Source organism: Spea bombifrons, chromosome 1, assembly GCF_027358695.1.
Source record: "Spea bombifrons isolate aSpeBom1 chromosome 1, aSpeBom1.2.pri, whole genome shotgun sequence".
NCBI lineage: Eukaryota > Metazoa > Chordata > Amphibia > Anura > Pelobatidae > Spea > Spea bombifrons.
Window position 1 is genome coordinate 87,532,781 of NC_071087.1, and position 27,722 is coordinate 87,560,502.

At 35.1% G+C, this 27,722-nt stretch overlaps 1 protein-coding gene across 1 annotated transcript in view; it reads right to left on the reverse strand.

The window, feature by feature from the left end:
• PAX5 (paired box 5) overlaps window positions 1-16,860 on the reverse strand; it is a 90,109-nt gene extending 73,249 nt beyond the window's left edge. Inside the window, exons 1-2 of the mRNA XM_053470064.1 lie at window positions 16,776-16,860; window positions 4,689-4,854 (exon numbers count right to left, since the gene is read on the reverse strand). Coding sequence (XP_053326039.1) covers window positions 4,689-4,854; window positions 16,776-16,860 — 251 coding nt within the window. The remainder of the gene's footprint in view (window positions 1-4,688; window positions 4,855-16,775) is intronic.
• Between the last annotated feature and the right edge of the window lie 10,862 nt (window positions 16,861-27,722).

Genomic DNA, 27,722 nt, shown 5'->3' on the forward strand with positions numbered 1-27,722 from the left:
TTGTGAGAGTAAAGTAACTATCAGCATAAGTAATTTTTTTTACAGCTACACACGAGTGGAATCTCCCATGTTGTCAGATCTAGACTACTTCTCTTTTCAGGCCCACTTGGGACAACAAAACCAGATATGATTCATCTATGACGTGCACAGTAGGCACAACAATGCAAATAGTTTACATGGACTACAATATGCACAAAAACAAACATATATTTAGTAAACATTGTGATTAAAAGTTTATTGAAAATTCTTACAAGATGATCATATGTTTGTCTAATAAAATCTTTATTTGATTCCTTACACATGCACTTATATAGAATAACTCCATACTTAAGCGAAAGTGGATTACTTTTATGCAATGTAAGCTTAGGAGACATAGCATTGGTTTATAGGGTTAGATAAAACCCATATCAAGCACTGAAATAAAAATATTAATGTCATTATTATTATTTTTACATTTTACAGGGGTGAGCCTAGGGTTAGTGGCACATGGGTGCAGTGTTTCTTTGGCACCCCCGTAAGTAAAACACACGCACATACTAACAAGCAAACTTGCTCACTCTAATACCATAAACATACAAATACATACACACCATCTCCCTTGCACCATTAACCCTAAGATCAACTTGACATTGTAACACCCTACAGTAAAACACAGGTGTTATGTATTGGGGTACTATGTAGTCTGTTTTGCCAGTAGATGGCAGCATAATGGAAATGTGCACTTGTTCTGTTGTGTTAGGTCTCTTGTGTATATATCTTAATGTGTTGCATGTGGTTACTTAAGTAAAGAAAAAAAGTTATGTTCCACTGCTTGTCTGTGTTTGTGAGCAACATCTACATAACATTCAAATACACAAAAACAGGCTCCAACAGCATATGCTGATACACACCCATGCTAACACCATACGCGCGCACATGCTAACACCATACACAAACACCGATATTCTACTGCCATACCAATACTTACATATCCCAAACATCCGCATTCCCTCTCCCATCATCAGTGCAGCTTTTCAGCTCTACCTCTTGTCTCGTGCAGTTCGTGCTCTCTGTGCGAGCTTCCACACTACTGCCGCCCTACTATGGCAGGGTCATGTAACATCCATGCCTGGTTGCCATGCACCTGCCTTATCATGCCCCTGACATTTAATTTATAGGGCACCAGCAGATTATATGGCTCTATTACAATGAATTAATATGTGGAATTAACAGTAAAACGAGCAAACATAAGACATACTATGTTTAAAGAGAGAGGATTAATGTGAGTGTGTAAGGAGTAGTCATGTAGAGAGTGAAAACCATGAGGCTGTGAGTCAAACCATAAATGTTCTCAGGTTGTTTAAACAAATGTAAGTCTCATGCCACTCTCAGCAAGTGTTGCAGCTCTATGTAGATTATATTTAGCAATTAACTGATATTTTTTTACATTTTAACATTTTGGGATGACGTATACATACACAGACAAAAATAATTGGTGCTTTGAAAAAAAAATATGTATTAACATTATGATAACTGAATAATATATATTTATATATTAGCATCCGTGATAATAATAATAGTGATCAGGCGCTAAATATTTGTATAATTAAATAACTATATATAAAAAGAAATATTTTTAAAATATAAAAAAAATATAGAAAATTATACAGATATATATATATATATAAGTGAATATAAATAATGCTGCAGGCACTAATAGGATAACCCCAAAATACCTATAGTAATAAACAAAATATAATATATAATATTGCGCAACACTTTATTATATTTTATATATTAGCATCAGAATACATGTATTGTGTTGTTTCTTGCTGACATGTTAATGGCTGATACGGTACTGGAGTTCAGTCTTTCTGAACGGCCACACGGCCCATGGTTGGATTAATTAGTGATTAGCACATGACCCAACAACAAAAATATAATCAAAAGTGACACAAAAATTATATATAAAGTATTGTGAATAAGTCACAATATAACAACCTCCTGTGTCAATACATAAATAAGATGAAATGAAAATTATGTATATATGGTATCTTAATAGGATAAATATAATAAAAAAACACACCAAAAGTTATCAACACAAGTTTTTTCACACAACCTCAAACGAAAAATATATTCATTGTGCTGATCTTGGGGATCCCTGGTGATCCAGAGACTCCGGTCTCAAACCTGGAAGTTCAAGTCACACGCATGAACAATGGGTTGTCCAATCCTAGTTTATGCATTGAAACTAGAGATCATTTGTGTAAATATACAAGAAGCATTTGCAAGGGTCAAGCGTAAAGTTGGTGCAGACTCCAAAGCACATACGCATATAATACAGCATGTTGATTAAAAAATAAATTCATTTCATAATTGCATTCATTCTTTTACTGACATCTCTGATTACAGAGCCTTTTTATTTGGTAAACTAAGACAGGGTTCAACCGTAATTAATATTTATACAAATAATGAGCTATGAAATTCCAATTTATTGTTGACAGCTTAAATGAAACAAATCAACATGCTGAACTTCAAAATGCCAACATATATAAATTCATTCATTGCTCCATGATGTTTCCGTTATGCTGAGCTTGTTCACTAAAGAAGACTAGGATAAGATTCACTAAGTGGTGTTAAACTAGTCAAATTGCTAGTACAAAGGCAGTCCATCTTTGGGACCCAAAACACAATAGGTCTTTCTCCTGCCCACTGTTGTCGGTTTCTAGAACCACATAATTACTGGAGATAATCAGGATTTCACAGTGCTTTACAGTAGTAAAACACACAAAAAGTGTATTTAAACGCAGATAATGTGTTCTTAAAGTTTCAAGTATAAATAAAATATTTTATTCTAAATTACCTATGCAATTCCAAAAGTATAGTGATGTCGCCTCTTTGCCCATTGCTTTATAGAAAATGCAGAACCAATAAAGTACAGCATGAGAGTACAGCATAGTAATACATGAACAACACCTGTAGATATGGCCAACTGTATGAACTGATATTGCCTTTGGAGAAAAAAGAATTTTAAAAATCTTTAAAAAGGTGGATATTTGGCCGAGAAATGATATCAAGATTAGTTATAAATGAACGGATGGTATTTCTGTGCATAGTTGTACCCAGACCCAACTGGCCATCTGGCACAGTTGATAGATGGCCGACAGCCTCACGCTACGTTAGCATGAAAACAAAAAGTGCCAGGGCCGCCCTGTCATAGTCAGTCCAGCCCTGGTTGTACTCTATGAAATACGTACTGTTTGATTAAGTTTCTTGCAGGTAGTGATAAATGTATACAAGGTGATTCCGGTACAAAAGAAAAAAAGGCCTTAATATCGTAGCAACCACTTTTCAAACTTTACACCAGAATCACTTTTTTTCCATACATAACCAACATTGTATTCTAATCCACAACAATGATAGGGAGCCATGTGACTTTTGCAAATCCACTATTAAAATAAATAAAATATTCTAAACTGTACTCTAGCGTCTTGCTGGTGCTGCGGGCGGGAGCGGGCGTCAGGCACTGTACCTGCGGGTCCCGGTAATGCCGCGCAGTCCCGCAAGGCTGCCTTCTCGCTGCTCCCTTACAGTGTCTCCTCTCTTGCTCCGCCCAGGAACAAGGCGGAGTCACGTGATGTGACATCACTTCCCGTGACTCTGCCTTGTTCCTGGGCGGAGCAAGAGAATAGACACTGTGAGGGAGCAGGGGAAGGCAGCCTTGCAGGACTGCGCGGGAACTCTGCAGTTCAGGTAAGGAGGTGGGTGTAATTGGCCACAAATGGGGCAGGAGCGGGCGGGATTGGCCACAAATGTGGCGGGAGCGGGTGGGAGTGAAACACCCACATTGCGGGAGCGGGCGGGGAAAAAATCAGCGAGAGTGGGCGGGGGCGGGATTAAAAAAGCAGTCCCGCGCAGGGCTTTACTCTAGCGATCTGAATATCTTTAGATAATGTTAATTTGAGTGATAAAACAAAAAAAAAATTGTATTACAGAAAACTAAATTTGCCGTTTTAAATGGTCAAATACTTTTATGAAGGAAAGTAATTTTGCCTATCACACAATTATGAAGAATCTTTCATCATTTTTACCAACACAATTGCTCAGTGAACATGTAACATATTTGGAAAAATGTGATCACTGCAGCCGGTAAAAAGAAAATAAAAGCATCTGTAGATATTTGCATATTTTCCACAAGAGTGCACTTGAAGTAAAATATAAATATTTACCAGATTTTTCATGAAGATTATATGGTATAAAATATTAAAAATTATTAAAGATGCATTTTGGGTAAAAAAAAAAAAAAAAAACCTAACAATAATATTTAACTTTACAAGCCCCATTATTGTTAGAATATATTCAAAGGTTTAAAATGAATGTATTTTCATATCGTATCTATGGTATGTTACGGAAATGAAAGTGAAACAACTGAATGTTCTTAAATGAAAAGGTTATATGAAAGATTTACAATACAAACACATGTACTCTTTATGACATGGAAAACAGGCTTATTTTGTAACTAAAGTCCATATTGATACATTTTGAATGTATTATCCAGTAAATATACCTTTAATTTTTAAAATACACCTGTCTTTTCAAAATCTCAATAATGGAGGAATTGAATTCTAATGTTTAAAATATGCATGTAAAAATATATATATATATACGTATATCGTTATTTTTAGAAGGGATCTTATGCACAGGATTACCTGCCGAGAATCTTGCTGACACATCCATGGCTAACCCGTAGCTGCCGAGAGATGTCACACGGCCTTACTCCTTGATGGGCAAGTTCCACAATTCTTTGCCGTACTACATCAGGAAGGGGCCTACCATTCACAAACACTCCCCCTAGTTGATTTACGCCGCCGTGTCCTGCAATACAAAAAAATGATACAGGGGCATCAAGAAATTGTGAATGACTGTACATCACAAGAAATTTCTCAGTGTTGACCAGAGTTTGCAAACCAAATCCAGCGGCATTGTTCGTGTAGTTATATAAGTAACCGTAGGATGGAATGTGAATATGTGGTTGTGGCATACAGTAGTTTTCTGTCACGTTCTACAGCATTAGGTCAGAATAAGTAAGTAGTAAGTATACTACTCAAGTCTGCACGTCATTGATCTACCCAACAGGCCCACTAAGAGCTGAGGAGCACTATGGAGGCCAAATGTGCAATAGGAGGATTGGCCCCTTGGCCTGCCACCCTAGGGCCAATCCTGTGCCACTGACTACATCCCTCATAATGGTTTTAACATGTATCGTATGTCCTCTCTAATGCTATAATTGTCTTTATGTGATTGTATTTTATACTGATGGTAAAGGGCTGCATTATAATTACAGTGTGGAACAGTCAAGCTATTCTGTCATATGTTAGAAATAAATGAAATAAAGATGTTAAAATTATAATAGAGAATATCCTACAGCCTTTCAGCTATAGAGATGGAAGAAAATTATATTAAAACGGCGTTAAAGAAAAAAATGTAATATAGATATGTTCGTGAAGACAAGCAGTAGAAAATGACAGCATAAGGTTGTAAGAAGCTTCCTATCTAGAGGTGTAATGGGAAGCAGCCACAGTAGAAATTCAGCTGCATCAATTATAAAGTGCAAGGCACGGAGGTCAAACCCAATCTGAAGCCAGTTGTATAAGCATGAGTAATTACACGAGACGCCGATTTGATGAGCTACTGGGTAGCAGAGTACAGGAGAAGTAGCATGGCCATAAAGCAGGACATGGAAAATATGTTAGCTTCTGATATTCTGGAGAAAGACAAGAGACCAACAGATTGTATTGTGTCACACACTCCTTACAATGACTTAAATGATTACAATTCACAATGTGTGCAATGTATACATAGGCATTTGTTTTTACAACTAAAATGGTTGAAATTGTTGTTATTTCAGGCCAACACACAACTCTAAACATGGGTAATGATGAAGGAATATCTATAAAGTGAATGAATGAATGACATGATATGTTCTGGAGCTGGGTGCATTAGGTTTACCCCATTTTAAAGGACTTTTAAAGAAGGAAATCCTAAGGAAATTAATGAAGTTGTCATGAGAGCATCTATAAGGTCTGTTTTTTTATGCTATTCAAATGCCCTTCTGCCTTACTTTATGAATATTGTATGCAATCTGGAATTTCCTATGCCAGCTTTATGGGGTATTTTTTATACTTTTTATAGGCTATACAGATGACCCCAGAAATCAGCAGAAACAATGCCATTTTAACCTATTTGTATCCTATGGACTATCGCTATGTGTTTGTTCAAGGATGAATCCTCTCTTTTTTGATAGTTGAAAGCTGATAGTATTGGGCCAGCACAGAAAAAGTTTAGAGGGCTTGTCTTTTCCACATTCATTTCTGCTTCCTTCACAAAAAGAGAGCTTTAAGATCCCAAAAGCTGATGTGATTTTACATATTTCATTATGTTATCCCAATAAAAGTTATCTACTTAAATAAAGATACAATTTATCAACTAAAAACTGAATTTTCTCTTGGGCTAATACGGCTGTATACATTTTATGGCATGCTATGTGTTCGATTGCGTGTATGACATGTTTGAGCGCCAGAATGGTAAGAAACAGCCAACAATGATGATACCAGAAAAAAAGTTATAGCTCAAGTGCATTTTTCTGTGCCTGTTATATGACTTTATGGTTTACTTTTGGCTAAAATGCTTATTGTTTAGAATGGAATTTACTCTGTAAAAAATGCCTCAAAATATGCAGTTTGCCTATGGATGTTGGTTCCGAGATAGTTGTGTCAAGCCTTTAATCTTGTTAGCTGGGCATAGACACAGAGAATGTGATGACAGATAAGAGCCTTTCGGACCATCAAATCTGCTCATATTTTTTTATTGCTATAAGAAACTCAAAACTTATTCGGTCCTTGGCCTTGTTTTATATTCAGGATTGACTTATGCCTATCCCATGCATATTTAAATTCCCTCATTGTATTAACTCCTAATACTACCTGCTATAGAAATCAATGTTTTTGTCATTTTCAGTAGTTTATCGAGCCTTACATAGTCTTTTTGTAACACATAATGTCGAACATTTCTTTTAACACTATCCTAACCAAACAGTAGCTAAAAATGTGCTAAGGAGTTTCCGAAGTATATTGTATGGCCAGTCGTCAAGATGAGTCTCCCTTGAAGGAACACTTAGAGCAGAAACATCTATTTACTCTTGAGTGGCCTGACCTTGTACTCAGTATCTTCAAGTTTGTGTATTACAGAGAAATTCTCTGATTGTTATATATCTAAAGCTTCCCGGCTGTTCCCCCTGGAGAAATCCATTTCATGCTGTTAGTTGATGTATTCTACTTTACGCTACAATATACCGCACAGAGGGGATTTGGGAAACAAATGAGCAGATAAACATTAAACGATTGGAAAATTCAGGCAAAATACCACTTTTATGGGCCAACGTTAACCGGGCAAAAACTTAAATATGATTCTCATTTTCTGGTGGCCTCTTTTAGGAAGCTGTAATCATTGACTATGAGAGATTACATTGTGGAGGAGTGATTTCAATTCTCTCCAATTGTGCAACAAATGCATTAGGCAAAAAGATAATATAAGCAATAGCTATACCAATTATTAGACACAGTAAGAACATGTTAGTATCGCTAATCTGACATTGGGTGGTCTGTCCCATCAAGTTTACAGTCTAACTTTTATTAACCGTTGAGGTATAAAGGATGTCCTTCTTTGCACACAGATCAATATGTCTAATTTACAGTAGCCGTCATAATTTCACCTGTTTTTAGATAATGTTAAATATCTAGCAATAATTAATATTTGCCCTCAGATGGCATTTGACATATAAGGTGCATCGCAAATAAAATGTATTATAAAAAGTTAACTACATACAACAACAAAAAAAACTTCTTAAAAAAGTACATATATTGTATACCACAAATAATGTTAAATATGTTACATCATATAAGTGTTGTATACAAAAATACAAATGCTCTTTAGGGTGCTCTTTAGGGTACCAATATATCTTAAGAACACTGTGCCGACTCCATACGACACCCAGTGAAAACACGCTTGCAGCAGCATTAAACAGGTTAAACATTTGCCCCAGGTCAAGTCTCTAAAGAAGGTCTAGGAACTTGTCCCCCGTCACATGTTTAACCTATTGGTTGGGAAATTAAATGGGAAAAATCGGGAAAATATGGAGCGCAAAAAAGTTTTTTTTATGGTGAAATAAAGTCATACTAATTAAGTAGTAAAAGAAAAAAATGACCATGGACTTGATTCTTTTATTGTTTCTACAAACTGTTTTTTATTACATTAAACAGATCCATTCAACCAATTTGATCAAAAATTCCCATGTCTGGCAGGCAATGTATGGAAGATTATCGCATAAACAAAGTATAACACCTGTAGTTGTAATTATTAGTTTGATTCCAGCCAATCACAGCACATTAATGGTATAAATCTAAATTAAATTCATGTATATACGACCCAATTAAATGGTTATACCTTGCCTGTGTATGGCACAGACATCAGAAAGAGAGCGCAAGAGAGGGTTACTATTGAGAGAGGTGTTAGAAATTACGTTGGACCCACATATACATATATTGCACATTTCTACATTTTGGGGGGTTCGGCACACATGACACATTTTCCTTTTATTTTTTAATAAAATAATTTAAAAAAAAAAACATTTTTGTTTTTATATGTGTGAGAACATTGTGGTGGCCTGAAAATGATGTGGTGTGTTTTATTTGGAAATTCAAGTGTCATTTTTCCTGTGCTGACATTTGTGTAGTGTTTGGCTTCTTTGGCTTTCATTTTAATCATTGTACATATTTGTGTGAAGACAAAGGATGCCCCTCCATGCTAACATTGTATGTATCATCTTGCTACAGGCTCAGACAGGATGAAGCGTGCAAATTAATACAAAATTGACTAATTAACATAGCTTTTAAGCTTTTATCACTGTGAAATGTGTAGGTGTCTATGGCCCTAAAAATCTGGCCACTGAGGGACCAATAGGATACTACATATGTGCCGCGATCAGCCTCCAGAACAACAGGATTATTGGGTTAATATCTCACAAATTCTATCAATCAATACAAGACACCGGATTCCCAACACTACCGTTGCTTTTAATCCGGAGTGTATTGGTTAATCTAAGTGGGCCTGCATTTCTGAATTGCGTTGGTTTCTCCAACAGTTATATAGCCACATGTAAGAAACAAGGGCTAACCCCAAATGTGCTGACCTGATGCTATAAAGTTTTCTATTTTATCATTTTATAATTTATGTTATGCAAATAATGTGTTTTATACTCAGTTTCTAGATGTGTTTTGTTTATATATATATATATATATATATATATATTTGTGTGTATAGGCCTTCTAGGAATGGTGGTTTAACTGCAATTGCTCCTATCTTTACATCACTGTCAACTACATTACATGTTATTTACAGAACACCAGCAGAATCTGTAGTGCCATTACAATGGCCATTAACAAGCCGTCCTGCTGCTTAAATATAGACAATTTTTAGAGAAAGAAGTCGCATTTTTATGTGATCCAACATCGATACTAGCATAAAAAAATATAAAATAATGAACGTAAATAATACACGCAAATAATATCACACATATAAAATTAAATGTATGAGTCCCTCTTTATTTTTTTATATTACATTTTTTGCCCTGTTGGCAAGCACGAATTTGTTTTAGCCTTTCTATGTGTAAAAATAAATACTTTTAACGCTCTCTTCTCCTCCTGTACCAGTATATGTTAACTTGTGTTATCTCATTTTAAATTGGTGTTTATTTTCACTATATCCTATTGTAACAGTGTTAAATCTGCTGGCGCTATATACATATATGTGATATATTACAGTTCATATTACACAAAATATTTCATAATGAACAAAGATAGGCGTAATTATGTATAAATATCTGTTCCGTGATTGTCACAGTTGTCACACCTTGCATCATTGGTTTAAAAAAATGATATCCACTTATTGCAGAAATAGTATTGCTAGTAATTTTAAGGTACTGCATTCTGTTTAATGTGACTATTAAAGTATTAAAAACAACTTTTTCAAGTATTACAGTCATATAAAATGCATACAATAACCACATGGATTTATGAGCAAAATTTCCCCAGTGAGGAAAACATTATGTGGATTAATTAAAAAAAAAAAAAGAAAGAAAAGACTTTAAATAATCCACCTACCTAATTAATCCACCCCATAAAATAGGATTTTAGGTAGATTTTTCTCACTGCTTGATTAATCTAAGACTATGGCTACGGTAAAAATTGTTTTAAAAACAATTGAAGGTTTATTTAAATCAGCCGCTGTATTCCGAGACAATGGCAGCCTTGGAACCGTCAACCTAATTCATCCAACTAATTGTTGGGAATAATACAATACACAAGATAGAAGTTTCATTTTGATTAGATGAATGCTTGGATGCTGGGAGATGGAGAGTGCATTTTATAATATACACAGTGTGAAAATGTTATGTCTTTTAAGTTTTATAATTAATATGAAGTCACTTTTGCCACCTAGTTTCTTAAAAGCGATGGGAATTGCAAATACCAGTCAATGGATCCTCTTGATACATGGCCTTTATTATCATGTTTTAATTAAAGTGCATATCAACTGCTGTAGCAAGCACGGGTATTTCATTACTATTTCTCAGATGGAAAGCTGAAATAATGTGTGTTTTTTAGTATTAGAACGATACAATTTGCAACGGCAACTAGAAGATTCAAAACAAACCCTCATGTAATCTTTGACTTCACATAAAGGACATAGTCCATCTACTTAACTTGAGAGCAAGAATATGCAAAGTGTCCCATGTCCATAGCAAGGTCCATGGACCACTGAAGATTTTTTAAATCCTTGTATTTCACAGCCAGAGTATTTTTTTTCAAAACTAAATGTACCAAGTCATCAAATGTTTGACCAGCATTAAGAATTGCTAAGGCGTAGAATCCCTGCCTGATAACGGATGTATGTTTCAAGGTTTCATAAACGTTGGGGAGTGCATCTGAGAGAAGAAACTAAAAGGCAACTGGGTTTTAAACCTGACATGACCTTGTAGAAACTTAGCATCCACCCTTAGAACCTGTGAGAGAAACTGATTAGTATACACAGCATAACAAGAGAAAAAAAAACAGAAGAGCAGAGGCAACGATCCAAGGGATTCAACCAAACCAACCTTTCTTTTATGAGTGCCTCATACACTCCTCTGTTTTTGGTTGCTTAAGGAGGTACGGGTCTACCATGCAAATTGGACCATTGCGCAACTGCTGAATGCATGGAATGAAATGTACCATCTAAGAGTAACACGTGGAGCCCATTATCAAGTAATATCAATGGAACCAAACTTTTGTTTGCTAAACACAATGAATGAGAAATATCTGCCTTTTATCCATAAACCATTTTTATTAGGAAACTGGATTAGGAAACATCTAGCAGGTATGATTGATTTGTGTAAAAGAAATAAATAATACAAATAACGTAATACATGTTCTAATAAAATATATCCTTTTTTACATCTTATTCCTGTTCTTTGGTGGGGGTTTTTTTTCTTATTTATGCTATTTAGTTCTAGTGTGCCTTAGATGAACAAAAGCAAAAATGTAAAGGTATTAAAAAAAACTGATCTCGTGCACAATTCTTAGAAGTCTAAATATCGTTTTCTGTAAAGGAAAAGATTGGGGTTCTTGTTAAGCTATACATAGTAGTGCCTCCAGGGGGCAGTACAGCAAAAAAAAAAAAAACGCTCTCTACTAAGAAAGTCAATAGCATAGTTCAATGATCGCCACAATTATAGTTTAACGAACTACGCCACTGCAAAATCTTTACAAATGACCAATTAAGCAGTAAAATGTCACTTTGGCTACCAAGTTGCACAAGCCACATTTAGAAAGTCAATAATAATAGGTTGTAAGTCTTTATTCAAATTGTTTTTAATCTTCTTACACCATTAATTACGTGATCATTCCAGCTATCCTTTTACTCTCTGATGTCAGATGAATAAGTGGAAAACATGTTATAGCCATCATATAACCCCGTCATTGCTGGGGGTGTTTGCGGCACTTGTCCTGCAATGGAAAGCAGGCCTATCGAGGAGCAAAGCATTTAGAGAGCCATTTACGCGTATGGAGGTTTATGCTCTTTAAACTCATACGGTTGATCTGTTTAGTAAATCAAGAGCAGTCTTTTTGTGTCTATTTGCCTTGATTGTGCATTCTGGAGACCTTGATAATTAGGCCCCCAAGGCTATTAGTTAATTTGTCAAAGTCTCTGAGTATATAAATTTAGCAACAGGCCACAGATCAGCTGGGATCTTCCTAGGCCTCTGATGAATACAATTAACATGCATGCATGTATATATATATATATATATATATATATATATATATATTTCTCCTTTTTTTAATTAATTAGGAATGCTCTGGGTCATCACTATCCTGTGTATTTCAAGTGGACCTTCAGATGTACTCTGCCCGTCTGCCTCGGAGTTACATAGTCTTTTAATATAATCATTGTTTTAAGGTTGGCATGTAGATACATCTGTACTTCTTAATTATATCTCTGTCTGCTTCTAACCCCCTGCCTTCTTCCTCTCTGTTATGTCCTTTATATGCATTTAGCCAAAAACACTGTGTTTCCTCTCACTGCATTGCCCATAGGTCTTGGTAGGCCATTTATGATCTAGAGCCCAATGATCCTTTAAAGAAATTTTGATAATTATTAAATAATAACAAATTAGTACAAACTGTATACAAGCCTTATACAAACACTATATACACAACCTATGCATATAATAAACACCCTATTGAACATATTGTTAATACGACCACCTCTAACTCATCTGTTTATTAAACTGAGCATGTGGTACCCTTTTAGCATTGATCTATAATTGATCGGGACGTTCTTATTACATTTGGGGTATCAGCTCAGCTGATCAGTGACTCTGCCTTCATCTTGCTCAGTCTGCCACCTATCTTTTTCTAACCTAATTGCCACCCTTCTTTTCACATTTAAATGTCTGCAACAGAATAGTTTTTTAGAACTATGGCTTTAACTTGCTATCCCCATTTATTCTGCCTCTGACCCTTTCCTCCTGCCCTTTTCTTTTCTCCTTTGCAGTCTTTATATTCGATCTCCTCCGCTTCATACCCACAAAATAACTCTGTCTCTCTGTCTCAGTCACTGGCTAGTGAGGACATGCCATGTCGGAACCAAAACCGAGCATTCCTACTCTACATTTATTATAACATTATATTTTATAATGAATAAAAAGAGACATGTGTCCATACATACATACATACACAACTGATGCCCTATCAAATAGTATTCCTTAGAATAAAAAATATTTAGGCTGTCTGCAAATGTTTGCACAATGCCGATATTCAGGGTGAATTTAAACCAATGGATACAATTACCCGCAGGCCATAGACTTCTTGGATATACAGCTACCAGACTATTGAGTGAGCACTTTGCCCATAACAGTACAGAGACAGTAAACTCCACAGCACCTTGGGCAGAAGACTCCAGTGACCCAGCTGGGGAAATATATTATCTCTAGTTGTTAATCAGGCAAGGTTCACTCATGTTCCACAGTGAATCACATTAAAACAAACTCATCAAGTGTGATTAATAGCTTTTAGAGCAAATTCAATATTGGAGATTATTTTATGTGAAGCTAATGTGAGTCTGCCTAAGAGAAAAAAAAAACCTCCAATGAAATAAATATGTTATAAAAATGTGTTTCATTGTAAATAAAATTAATTGCTTAAAAGTGAATAGAAATATTTTGTGTGTGTGATATTTTAGTTTTTTAAATATAGAAATATAGAAATATTTAAATATAGAAATATAGAAATATATAATGTACATAAAATACATATTTATAGTGTACAGCAGTTGGAAAGCATATTTTAATTTAAATAACAAATGTGTAAAATATAATTTTGGGTAGTCATTTTAGAAGCAGCTGAGAGTCTAAAAACTTGAGCCTTTACTGTTAAAGCACTCCAAGTGAATGTATTCTCTTACTCCCATCATCCCTTGGGTTGATGGTATACAGTCAAACTTCAAATTATAGGCAAGGTAACAATAAATGTTGGTTTCCGCATTTGCGGCCGGGCCTACACCAGCTAGCCGCACAGACGTGCGGACAGTCATACTGACTCATCTCAAAACATCAAAGCCCAACTAAGCAAACTCCCCACACATTTCCGTATGGAGTCAATACACATAGCACAGTTAGTATTCTACAATGCATTAGCTATTTCAACAAAATAAAGGAAAATGAACGCACAAGAATAATTACAAGCATGTTTTTCAAGGTCTCTGTGTGAATTAAAGATATGCATACTAAATATTGTATGATATAAAAACAGTCCTGGTGATCTATGAGGGAGCTGCAAAAAATATATAGACAATACAGAGAAGATATATATATATATATATATATATATATATATACACACACTCAATTAATATTTTGGTCCTTTTGTACTGTTTTGTTTATCCCTATGTAAACAATGACCTCTTATGAGTAGGGGCTTCATCTCCTTTTGTTCTAGTGTAACTACTATTGTTACCATCTCTTTGAATATGAACTCACTGGGGGTGGAGGGGGGGTATGTATAAACACTGTTGGATATATGTATTAGAGATACTAGGTAGGATTTAGTGACAAGAGATAATACTGTTGATTGCAGTGGAGAGAAAAAAAAAGATGAAAACATGGATGTAGTGGACCTGATTCAATAACTGAGATAAAGTATATCACTATTTTCTTTTTTCCCCTTCATAGCAATTTATGGGAGAATGGATATTCATTTGCTTAGGACAGATGTATCTCCAGCCTTGAATCCAGCCCATTATGCGCAAGGTAAAAGGAAGTCAAGTTATTAAGTTCTGATAGCACTATTAACATTGACAAATCATAAAGATGCACTGGGTTATGTGATCAAGTGATCAAGTTAAAATCAATATTTTGTGAAAGGGCCCTTCAGTGTGGCAATCGCTCAGTTGGATACAGCAGATAGATTTTGATTAATATACTGGAAGTGGATTCTGAAACCAATGCATAAACAACCGTGACAGCAGCTTGGATGTGCCTGGCTGTTTGTGAGACCTGCATCCAGTAAGAGACCCTGCCTGCCAATGGGTGGCCCCATCAGCATTGAGGTTGGCAGTTTATTTGGAAGTTGGGGGGGTGTTAAGGGTTACTACAGTGCCTTAGCAAAAACTATGAATGATCAATAAACATCACATTTCCTTAAGATGGAGATACTTAAAAAATACACATGGATAGCTCTGTGTGTAAATTCAACTCTATAGTAGGTCCCCAAAGGTGTTATTAATACTTAATGACTATGACTTAAATAAACATTCTCAATGTAAATGTATTTATCTTATTCCCAGACACAGCCTTATAGGTGGTGGTAGGGCTGTCATATTTACACTTTGAATCCTAACAGGTACCCTGCAGCACTCAGTGAGTTAAATATTGGTAGGCCAGTTGATGGTTCCTCTGTGCCCTGCACCTGCTGATATTTGTTTTTTTTTAAAAGCCGCTGCTTGTGTTTTCTTGCCCTGCAAGTGTTAATACTGAGAGTACAAAGTGGATAATAGTTGACATCATATGTTAATTTAAAGGGCAGTTTGAGTGGACATCTGTCCCATGGCATCAAACAGCATCTAGTAATTGAATTACTGCACCGTGCAGTGTACAGCAGGCTCTGAGCATCTCTAACCAGGGGACCAGCAGCCAGGTGTCACAGCTCCAATTCTACTTCACATCTTGCTGATGGTTGTGCTTTCCGTTTTGTTGGGTATTTAAGTGATAACTTAAAAGTCCCGAGAATTTCAAAAGCCATTTCTGTGTAAGCAGAAAGGTTCTCTCATCTACAAACTTGCATTTCAGGGAAGTAACCAGAGCTGGTAACAGTACCCTGAGAAAATGAGCTTTTAACATAAAATAGATACAATAAACAATGAAATCATCATTCTGTTCAAAAATAAAGATAGAAATATTGCTAGATTTTTATTTTATCTACAAACTATATTTAACACACACACACATATATATATATATATATATATATATATATATATATATATATATATATATATATATATATATATATATATATAACAAGCATGTGCTATAATGTAAATATATATATTACAAGCATGCATCTCTAATGTAAATATGTCTAAAATTGCTTATATTAATGTAAAGTGCACATCACACCGTTGGAACTCTGCCCTGATGACACACTACATACATGTTAGCTGTGTGTGAAAGAGAGACAGGGCATGAATAACTTTAAATGCTTAGAGCTGTATTTTAATACAGCTGCACTAAAGACATGTATGATCAAACACTTTATTATTTACACATCGGTAAACAAAACGTACACATGTTGTACAAATATTTCAGATAACAAGTGTTTTTTCCTAAAGTTACAATTTATTAATTTAAGGGACATTCTATTAATTATCTTGTACAAAGAGTTGTATTATTTTCTATTTAGTTATTATTGTTATATTTTTTGCTTCATGGTAATTTAGTGCTCAAGTGGTTAAAATAAAGGTTTACAAAAAAAACATTGTAATTAAAAGCATAATTTTTAGACAGAAAGAAAGAAATATGGATTCCCATGATGTGAATTAGAACTTTTAGGAATCCAGAGAAAATCAGTTGTATTACTTTAAGTGCTGAACCTGATCTCAGCACTAAGCCTTTGTGTTGAGGGTGCAGATGAAAGACAACTTGCCCATGTAAATAAAAGGCACATCAGTTGGTCGTGCTGCTTGAATGGCTTTCTGGTATGGTATTCTGACCACGGAATCTGAATACATCTTTTGCACTTGCTTCCTGTGGATACACATGCACAGGATGCCTACAGATAAGGGGCTGGATATGTACACTTTACTGAGAGTGTGGTAGATGAGTGGAACAACTTCCCAGCAGAAGTGGTAGATGGGCAATTTAAACACGCGTGTGATAGACACACGGCTCCTGAATCTAAAACAAAACCAAGGACTGATTAAGGTCTGAGTTTTTATCAGGAAAGGCAAGCAGAATGGGTCTGATCTCCCTGCAAATTCAATGTTTCTCCATAAACACAATGTATAGAGACATAAGAAAAGTGCAGCTATCATACACCTATACGTTAAAGCAAACTGGAACTCTATCAGCAAACCACATTTTGAAGCATACGGATTTTAAATTATTCGCTTTTATTATTATTACTAAATGCACTATCCTCATGATCTCTCTAATTTTATGTGAAATGCCATAATTTCACATAAAGATATTAGAAATATTATAAAGAGAGTGAGAACTTTTCTGTTAGGGTATCAACAGATATTATACAGACAGATATCATTTTAAATATGTGTTATATATATATATATATATATTTATATATATATATATATATATATAAAATACACATACTATCGGTGATATAAAATATATATTTAATATCTAAACTGCTTATAAATAACCAATAGTATACAGTTTACCTTGGAAATATTCATCAGTGTTTTTATTTTCTGACAAGGAAAAGAAGGACAGATTTTGTTCTTTAGAGTAAAAAAAAGCTAAAATTTGCAATTTGTATTTTTCATTTCCGAAGAGAGGTTTGGCGTTTTCCCTTCTAAGCAACAGTAACGGATGAATGTCAAAAATCTTTAATTACAGCAAATGAGTGTTAAAAACAATTAGTTTTGCTCATTTCCGGGAAATCAGCATTATTCCCAAAACGATATACGTACTATAAATAATTATATAGTATAGATTTTGTATATATATATATATATATATATATATATATATATACACACATACACACCAGGATGTTTTTATGGTTTATGTTATGCTTTTTCTTTAGGATAAGTATATTTGAAAACAAACCCACACAAACAAGAAAAAAAAACACCATCGAAAAGCCGCTTTTGGAGGCAATTAGATCAGGGAACGGTATAAGTAGGAATAAATCAAACTTTACGTTATATATATACCGTTTGCATGTTCCTATTGATATGTCCATTACAACAAAAATATTGAAATATTTGCGTGCTTATAATCCTTAGGGAAAAAAATAGGTACGAGTAAACACGTGTATGTAATATAAAAAAATAATATAAATGTATAGATCTAAAATATATAAAAATCTAATATATGTATATACATCATTTTACATATATATATTATATATAATATGTATAATATATAAAATTATTATATAATATATGATAAATAAAAACTAAAAAAATATGTATAATTATGTTACATCAGTTACATATGTTTTAAAAAAAAATGTATTTTTTTAAGAATGATTAGGCTTTTACTTAAAAGGGGAAGGATACCCAGCTCATTGCCTGATCAATGAGAGGTGTATTAGGATCAGATTAATTTAACACGGATGTAAGGGTGAGTGAGCAGCGTGTCGGGGAAGTGAAGGAGCAGCCTACTTACTATGCATTGCTGCAAACGGGTCGTGCTTACAGTGTATTTCCATCGAAGCGATCCACGGGTGAAAGCTAACGCCTTGTTTAACGCCACAACCTGCGGTAATATCCTCAGTGTTAATAATAATATTAGATTTGATCCAGGACGCGATCGACCCACTATCCAAAAAAATCAGATCCCAAAACGAAGCTTGTGACAATGCCTTGGGTTTGTACAAGACGAATCGCTCTTCTGGGAGGTTCTGATTCGGAAGTACAGGATCCGAATTAGAAAGCGTAAATGATGTGTGCAGAATGGGTTTCAGGAACCGTGCTAGGACTTCAGGAGCAGTCAAGTGAGCAATCAAGTGCCTGGAGAGATCTGGAACTTAAAACAGTCACTGAAGGATTTGCTTAGTGAAATAAGTAGAGATGCGACAGGCATAGATATGGAGTTAAAAAATACTGATTTAGGACAACAGTCCTCACACAACTGCCAGCTCTGCAAGGGGTTAATGGTAGCTCCAACCATCAAGACACATGGCTGTAATTTTTTTCTCTCTCTCACTACAAAGAATCACTTTGGATGGTTGATCGAGATCGTGTTGCCCCAGTCTTGGAGAGAAAGAGAGAGAGAATACAAAAAATATTTTTTTGGGGGGGGGGATAAAAAAAGAAAAAAATCCAGATATTTTGTCTGCACTCTCCAAAAAAATGTAGATATGTGATATAAAGATGAAATAAATGTAGGTTGTTAGATGAAAGGAATCAGTGTAGTTAGGGTAGGTTCTTCCAGCTTGGACACCCTCCAAAATCAACAAGGGGGTTTCTTGGATTCCGGAAGATAGAGGAAAGAGAGAGTGGGTAACAGGAGGGTAAACTGGAGAAAAGAGCCCCCTTCCGGCGTTTCTAGATCAGCAGAAAGTTTTCTTCGGGGCAGATGCGCTGTGGGTAGTCCGGGAGCTGGGGTTCCTGTGAGATGGGAGCAGACGCCGATGTTATGTCCTTGAGCCTCGGGGTGAGAAGGTATGCAAGAGGCGATCTGCAGTAGAAGAAAGGAGAGATCGGGTTGCTTGAAGGCGAAGTGCTCGGAGTGTTTCTCTGGTCACTTTGCCATAGCTCTAGTGATCTCAACTGCAGAAGTGATGGTGCGCTTCACAGCAGTGGGGAGCAGTGATGGCTTCTTACCCTGCTGCTGCTGCTGCCAGCGCCGTGTGTTACCCTGCGGCTATAGCTGGTCCTCCAGCTCAGCAGTGCCGTGTCTGCGGCCGCTTTCAGTACCCGTTTCATGTGGACAGCGCTCGGGGCTAAGCCTCTGCCGGCTGGGGCGGGGACTGCGCGATTGCGCCACGTCAATCACGCGAACACTGTCATTCACTAAAGAGGGCTAGTGGCGGGGAGGGCGTGCTTCTTCGTGATTGGATGGAACGAGAAGGAGTAGGCCGAGGCTGAGCGCGGGTTGGGCGACCGTTTGCCAATAGGAGACAGCCAAGGGCCCACTTTGTGATGTCACGTTCATTGACAAACGCTTGGAAGTCAGGAGAAGTTGAGTGGAACAGAGCAGAATCCTAAACTGTATCCAGTGGGGGAATAATGAGGGGACGTGCGGGGAATGGCTTCACCAGAGGGGGTTTATGCTTCAGATATACTGTTGCACGTATACTGCCAAGCACACACTCAGCCTACCACTTTATCGCATGTGCAATATTCTAGCCATCCAGGTACAGTCTTAATCCTGTCACTACCGAGCACACTGACATCACGATTAAAATTCAACACACTGTTTGGAGAAAGGATTAAACTGCATTTCTTTTCTTCTTTTCGCGTGATTTTCCCATCTATCTGTCTCCTTTCGCCTGATGTCTAATTTGATTGATCTCTGTACTCCTTTTAGCCAACAAGTCAACTCTGTGAGAGTGCCCAATTGAATATATGTTCACCTCTTCGTGGCTATAATATATATATATATCTATATATATATATATATAGATATAGATATCTATATATAGACATATATATATAGATGTCTATATCTATATATATATATATTAGTATACACGCACAAGAATGCCAGTATTAAAATAGATGGATCATTTGTTCTGCTTAAGAATTTGAAGACCATCACATCTCACAAGAAAATCTCTATATTTGCTCCAAAACTGCATAATCTCGAATGTGGTTTTACTGCCATGGTGAATTACAAATAAATGCTTCTCAAAGTAGCATCAATCTAAAATCCAAACCAAGCGTGGAGAAATTCAATACATTGTATCCTTTTTTAAAAAACTCTACCATACAATAAATCCCCACGATACCAAGTACTAGTGGGGAAAAATTACACAGCGAAGAAATTTTTAGTGAATAAAATAACAAATGGAACTAGCAGTAACTAATAGTTTGCCATGATTTAAAGAGTCACCGGGAATCAGTGGAACAAAATAAAATCATATCAGAAATAAATAATATACTAAAATAAATCAACACCAAAATGATTGTAAAGTAATATAATAAAATATAAATTCGCTATTTCACACACAGGGACTTCTTAATACGAGCGATAAATCTAAATCGGATACTTTTTATATCAGATTGTTTAATTATTAGATGCTGGTAGAAGGACTTATATATATATATATATATATATATATATATATATATATTAGGGATTACAGAACACAAAATCGTTTTATTAATTTAACGGATGCTGCAGGGGTTAATTTTTTAAAAATATTACATGACCGTATATTATACATGTAAATTCGCTACTCTTCTAATAGTTGACTGAATCTATAAATGCATATTTTAATATATGTATAACAAGCATTTCACAGTCTAAAACAGTATTCAAATGTAATGCTAAAAACGATTGTGGATTCCTCTGTCTGACATTCAGCTCACTTAGTTCTGTTGGTTGTCATCATAAAAATATTTTCAGTCTAAATATTATTCTAAATAATATTCTAAATATGAATTCATTTTTAGAATAATCCCTAGATTTTTAACTAAATACTTTGTAATCACGGGAAATGATAGAAACATTTATTTCTTATGGTTAAAGTGCTTAGTTAAAAATAGAGGGATTTTTTCTAAAATTTAAGTACTGTTCAGAAACAGGACAAGTAACGAATATTCGTGTTTTACTTTACCGATACATTTTCTATTTATTTAATACACATATAAAAATACAAACTTCCGAATATGTATTACACACACGCACAAACATATATATATATATATATATACACATATATATAATATGTTTTTAAATATATATATATATATATATAAAATAAATGCTAAATACGTTCCATATAATTTGCAATATAAACAAAACGAACTGCAAATAAAATTATATTTTTATTTTCGTTTTGCTTAACTAAGATTACAAATATTTGTTTCATTCAGAGGAGACAGGCAGGAGTGTAGTCAGTTTTGTTTACTAAAATGATACTTTTTAAGCACTTTTTTTAACGTCAGTAGAACAAATGAATAATGCTAATTCTCTCCTCACCTTATGCGTTTTAATAATATACTATATAATAATATGCGTTTTAAAATAAGTATTATCCAAATCAGATGAATAATCAATATTATCAAAGCAGTCTTGGCAAAAGCCCTGTTCATACAATGACTGTCAGTTATATATATTGTTTATTGTTATGTTTAATACGACGAAGTATCAAATATATATAACATGTATATGTATATGTATATATATATATATATATATATATATATATATATATATATATATATATATATATATATATGTGTGTGTGTGTGTGTGTATATATATATATATATATATATATATATATATTTATTTTTTTCCTTTAATCGCCTACAAATGTAAGATAACTGTGTGCTGGAAATGCCTTTGAAGTAATTACGTTATCATGATTTACAAGAAACAGATATTATATTTTGTGACTCATACAGTAAGATGGGAGTGCTCACACTTCCTCTTTGGGAACCATAAATATTGCCATGTGGTTAGTGTGAGTGAGAGCACTTCCCTCTGCACAGCCTTATTGCCTGATAATGAACTGGGGCAGAGTATATAAACAGTATAAAGTCACAAAGAAAGCTTAAATTTAACGTGGATTAATTAATCTTATCTCTTATATGTATAATGATGTGTTTGTATTGTATTTTCTGTTAGTTAGCATTTATGGCATCTAAAGCAATATTCAAGTCCTGGAACTAAGCTACTCCTGGAACACAAATCTCAGCCACCTCTAGTACCAGAGCACTCTATATGTTTAGGAATTGTGATACAGTTCATATACATGGTTTTTAACAGTTCACAAAACCTAGATTGTACATACAGGCTGCATTAATTTGCACTGAAAAAAGCTTATATTATATATATAAATAAGCCAGCACTGCTACACTGAATATATACACTTTCTGCCAATCTTACTTGTTAAATACAAACATGTCTCAAAATTAGCTGATCTCCAATGTTATTATGTATACAGCATACATTATATATATATATATGGTCTGAACTAGCCTTTAGAGAGAAAATTCAAATTGATTTGACGTTTAAATGCATGGCATAATGCATAAAATTTGTACTTCGACACATTTGATATATTACAAATATCACTTATGTTTGGATTTTTAATGAAAATAAATGTTTCTTTTTTAAAATAAATTCGGTTTCTGCCTAAATAAAACAAAATGTGAAAAAGCTGCCTGAATTCCATTGGCTTCTGTGTCTTATTTTTTGGAAGTACTATATACACACCCCTTGCAGTCACCTGCAATTCTCATGAACTGACGTTAGGGGGAGTGCATACCAAACTGTTATTTTAAGGTCAAGGTAAAGGTTAACTTCAGTAGACAAACCCTATCCCACTCGTCTTTGATTAATGGGTAAGTGTTTTGTTATCTTGGAAGAGATTACATAGAAATTTAGAACTACATGTCAAATTTCTAGAAACACATGCATATAAAACCTACTAAATACATTTGTTCCCATCTGCTTCAAGTTGTATAACATATATCATATGAGATTATATACTAACATATTAAACAATTGATGCAAACAACATACTAAACTTCTGTCTCATAAACGTGTTATAACACTCCATCCTATCTTTTAAGGTGATATTCTTAGTTCTTTCTATGTTCTCTTAGGTACATATTTTTTAAAATTATACAAGATTATTACTATTGTTTTAATTGGTCATATTAGTGCTATTTTATAATGTGCAAATTATATATAGAAATCACAGTTTGTGTGTCCATATTTTTTACACAGTGGATAAGTTAAGTAGCTTCTAATCTTCTATTCTGTTGGCAGCTTATTACTTTTTGGAAGATTTTATGGTTTAATGGGATTTGGGATTTGGCTCGGTATTTGTACAAGTCTTTTGGGGATCAGCCAGTATTTGTTAGAAGCCAGAGAGGGGGGGGGGGAGCAGACAGACAGACAGCAGATAAAGAGATACAGACAAATGTTAGATACACAGATCAAAAGTAAAAGGCATACTCTCTACACATAAGTACACATGTGTGTGCTTGCTCAGGCACACATATTACTCACCTTCATTAAAGAGGTTCGTTTTAAGGATCACTTTCAGTTCTGATGCTTGATTATATCCTGGGAACAAGGGGAGGCTGGGATTCAATCACTTAAACTAAAGGTACATACAATGACAGAACTTAAATATTGCAATATGCGTGTCCTCAACTAAATGCATCCACCATAAAAATTCACTTGTTCATGTCAACAGAGAGTTCTCTGATAATCCTAATATTGTTCAGAGATGTTTAGGTCAATATGACCTAAACATACTTGGATGGATGATATCTCCGTGTTAACACATTGTTCTAGATCTATTACTCAGAAACAAGGAGCCCCTCTTATGAAGGAAGGTCTGTAAACTAGGTCCTAGTATGATCATTTTATCCTGCTTATTTCATATGCATAATATCTCCACCTCTTATTTCTCTTTTTCTTTATTCTCCATTGCCCTCACACACAAAGCTGTTCAGCTGACCCTCTTTTTTCCGCACACATGATCCAACAGCAACTTTTCCCCCCAAACAGAGCATGACTGCACACAACATCACCTGGCAGCCCCTCTTTTCCACCAAACGTAATATGACTTGGCATGTGATCCCTGCACATCACATTATCCAGCAGCGCCTACCCTTCATGCACGCAACTCAGTCCAGCAGCCTTTATCTCCCCCTACACATAGTATAATCTGTCTGAACTTTCTTGCTGCACACAACATGATTCAGCAGCCCCCACTGCTATACACAACACTGTCTGGCATTATATGATTTAGTGAAAATGTGTCACTATATAACCATCAACTGCATACAGAGACAATAAAAAATGAGTGGTGAAAACACTGTAAGATTGGATACACATAGCTAAATATATAAAATACATGCACAGGAATAATTTGTAGAGCATTAGATATTTATAGGAACCCAAAATATCTGAAACATTTCACGTTTGATATGAAGATCTGCATCTTCAAAGTCATCTATAAAACTATAATAGTGTAAGTCCATCCTTTACTAAAACCCAAATTTGTTATGCCAAATTAAAAATATATTTAGCAATGTCTATAACACCTTGCACGGACATTTAATGTTTGGTGCTTTAGGAATCATGTTGTTTTGAATGGCTTTCCAAATACAAAAATAATTAAATTCTTTAGAGTTTACAATGGTTTTATTGCAGAGAGACCTATAATGAATTGATTCGAAAATAACAAATTATTACTAAGTTGACAAATAATATAAAAAATCTGACAATATGATTATTTTTTTGGGGGGGAGGCTTTACATTGGTGGGGGACTTGTGCCTGCTGATCTAACCATAGTAGTTACTGTTAGCAGATCCAGTGAGCTAGCTTTAATTTAACTTTTTTAAATGACTGATTGGCATTGTTGCAGCTCACCCCCCCCCCCCGAGGAAGCCTCACATTTAACAATAAACACAAAGCTTTCTGTTTTAGCAGAAGTCTTGCAGGTAAAATGAAATGCTTGAGACCTCCACTGGACGCAGGTAAGATAGCTGACCTACAGAAGAAATTATCATCACAGTGCCTGACCCTTACAGTATGACATATGGGGTTAACACTAAAGAGTTAAAATGTGCACATGCTTAGGTTATCATTATTTGATAAATGCATGGATCTAGCCATAAATTGCAGAAGGTGTTTTCCAGATTTAGGGTGATGATGATGGGGACATCTACTGTTGCTCTGTATAATAGGGCAACCAAAGTTAATCACTAAGCATAATACCAGTAACTTCCAATTAAGCAAAAAACATTTGAAGCAATACTGAAAGCAGCTTTCACAGTCAAAGCCACCTACCTTGCAAAGTTATCTATGCAAATAATGGCAATGGGCACTTGTCCAGTTGTATGTGAAATAAATATACCATGTGAAATAAATATACCATGATATACCACCAAGGTCCATATGTATATCTATCTGCACACTAAAAGTCTATCTACCCTCAGAGTAAGTTTTATTCTCACTTCTCCTGAGTTGTCTGTATGCATGCTTGGATTTCCCATAAATCCCGTTCAATGGGCAGATTGGATAGACGAATGGTTCTTATTCTTGTTAACTTTTTTATTTCTATGTTTGTTTCAGGATGACATCTCTGTTCTTTTTAGCGACAGACTGGCAAGGGCATCTGCGTCTTTCTCCTTGCGCCCTAACTGGAAATCCATGTGTTTTTCATGCATTCAGGCATTAGAACTAAAAATTAAACATTTTGTTTTAGAAATGCACTCTTATTTAGTATTTATTTATATTTTGGCATCTAACAAAAAAAAAAAAGCCAAGGCTATAGGTCAACCACTTGCATTACACTAATAAGGATTTATGACTATAAATTAATGATATAAGGTCTAATGGATTGTAAATTCACATCTACAGAATCTGCTGGTACTCCCCATATCTGTAATATTAGTTAAGATGGTATATGTTGCTATGATTGCCAACCTTTCCTGACTCTCCAAAAGATATGGGCAAGCTATCATTCATTGAGGTAAACATGGCTTCAGCTCCATAGTATCTCCACAACATCTCCATAACAGTTACACCACGGTAGATGTGGTGCACATCCAAGCATCAAACACATACTGTTAGAAACTGCTGTGAAGCAAAACTATATTTGTCTGGCACAAAGTCCTGATTCACGCTCCCTTGCAGGTGATAACCCTGGAGTTTTCAAGTTTAATGATCTGTAGAAAACATATGTCAGACACTACCACTCTGAGGTTACTTTTTAAAGTTAAATCACAAGCCTGAAGAGTGTGGAAAATCTATTGTAGGAGTTTGTTTGTTCATATAGAATTATGATTAAATGGTCTACCTTTCATCCTCCACTGCTTGAAAGGAAATCATAATCTTATTAAAGAATGTGTTAAAAATACCTTTCATGCAGTGTTGGCAATGGTAGAGCAGGGCTTGTTTCTGCATCAACCTTGAGGTGGTACCATACAACTTTCTTATTCTGCCATCATTTTTCCACATGATGCAACATCAGAGAAGCATTTCTCAACACTTGTCTGAGCAGAATATGCTATGATTTTCTTGTAGCTGTGATGAGAAGTTGTGCCCATAGTCTTTGAAGGTCATGTGGAAAAAAGTGATTCTGTTCCAAAGTTTGAAATCATCAGCCTTATCATTATAACAGTCAACTAGATTGTTCCACTCAACACAACCCTTCCAAAGATTATTAAAGTGAGAGGATCACTTTTTAAGCTTTGTGCCAGAATCACTTTTTATTTTGTGTATTCATATTTTTCATATTTTCTCCATGCTATATAAGACTAGACCAGGGTTAGCAAACATCTAGCTGTCATTATGGAATTGCAGCTCTTGAGATGTTCAGCTAACATCCCAAAAAATCTTATCTGCCCCTGGCCAGTTAAACATTGTGGGATTTATAATTCCATAGTTATAAAGTTACCTTGGCTCTAGCTAGTAGACATGCAACCCAATAATATTGAAAGACCTACTTGTCAAAGCAGCAGAAAAGTCTTCTTGTATGTATCCATTATCTGTGTTTTAAATGAACAAAAAAATACAAATCACATATCCACATACCTGTTTTTGCTTCCTGGTCTACAGAATGCAGTTTTTAATTGTTAGGACTGCACATGGAACAACTTTTTGATCTTAAAACCTGCTGGTTGTGTCCCTTACCAAGAATAAAGCTTGAGTGCCAGTGCTTGAGTTCAGCACTAGTGTCATGTAAGCCAGAGCTGGGATTTA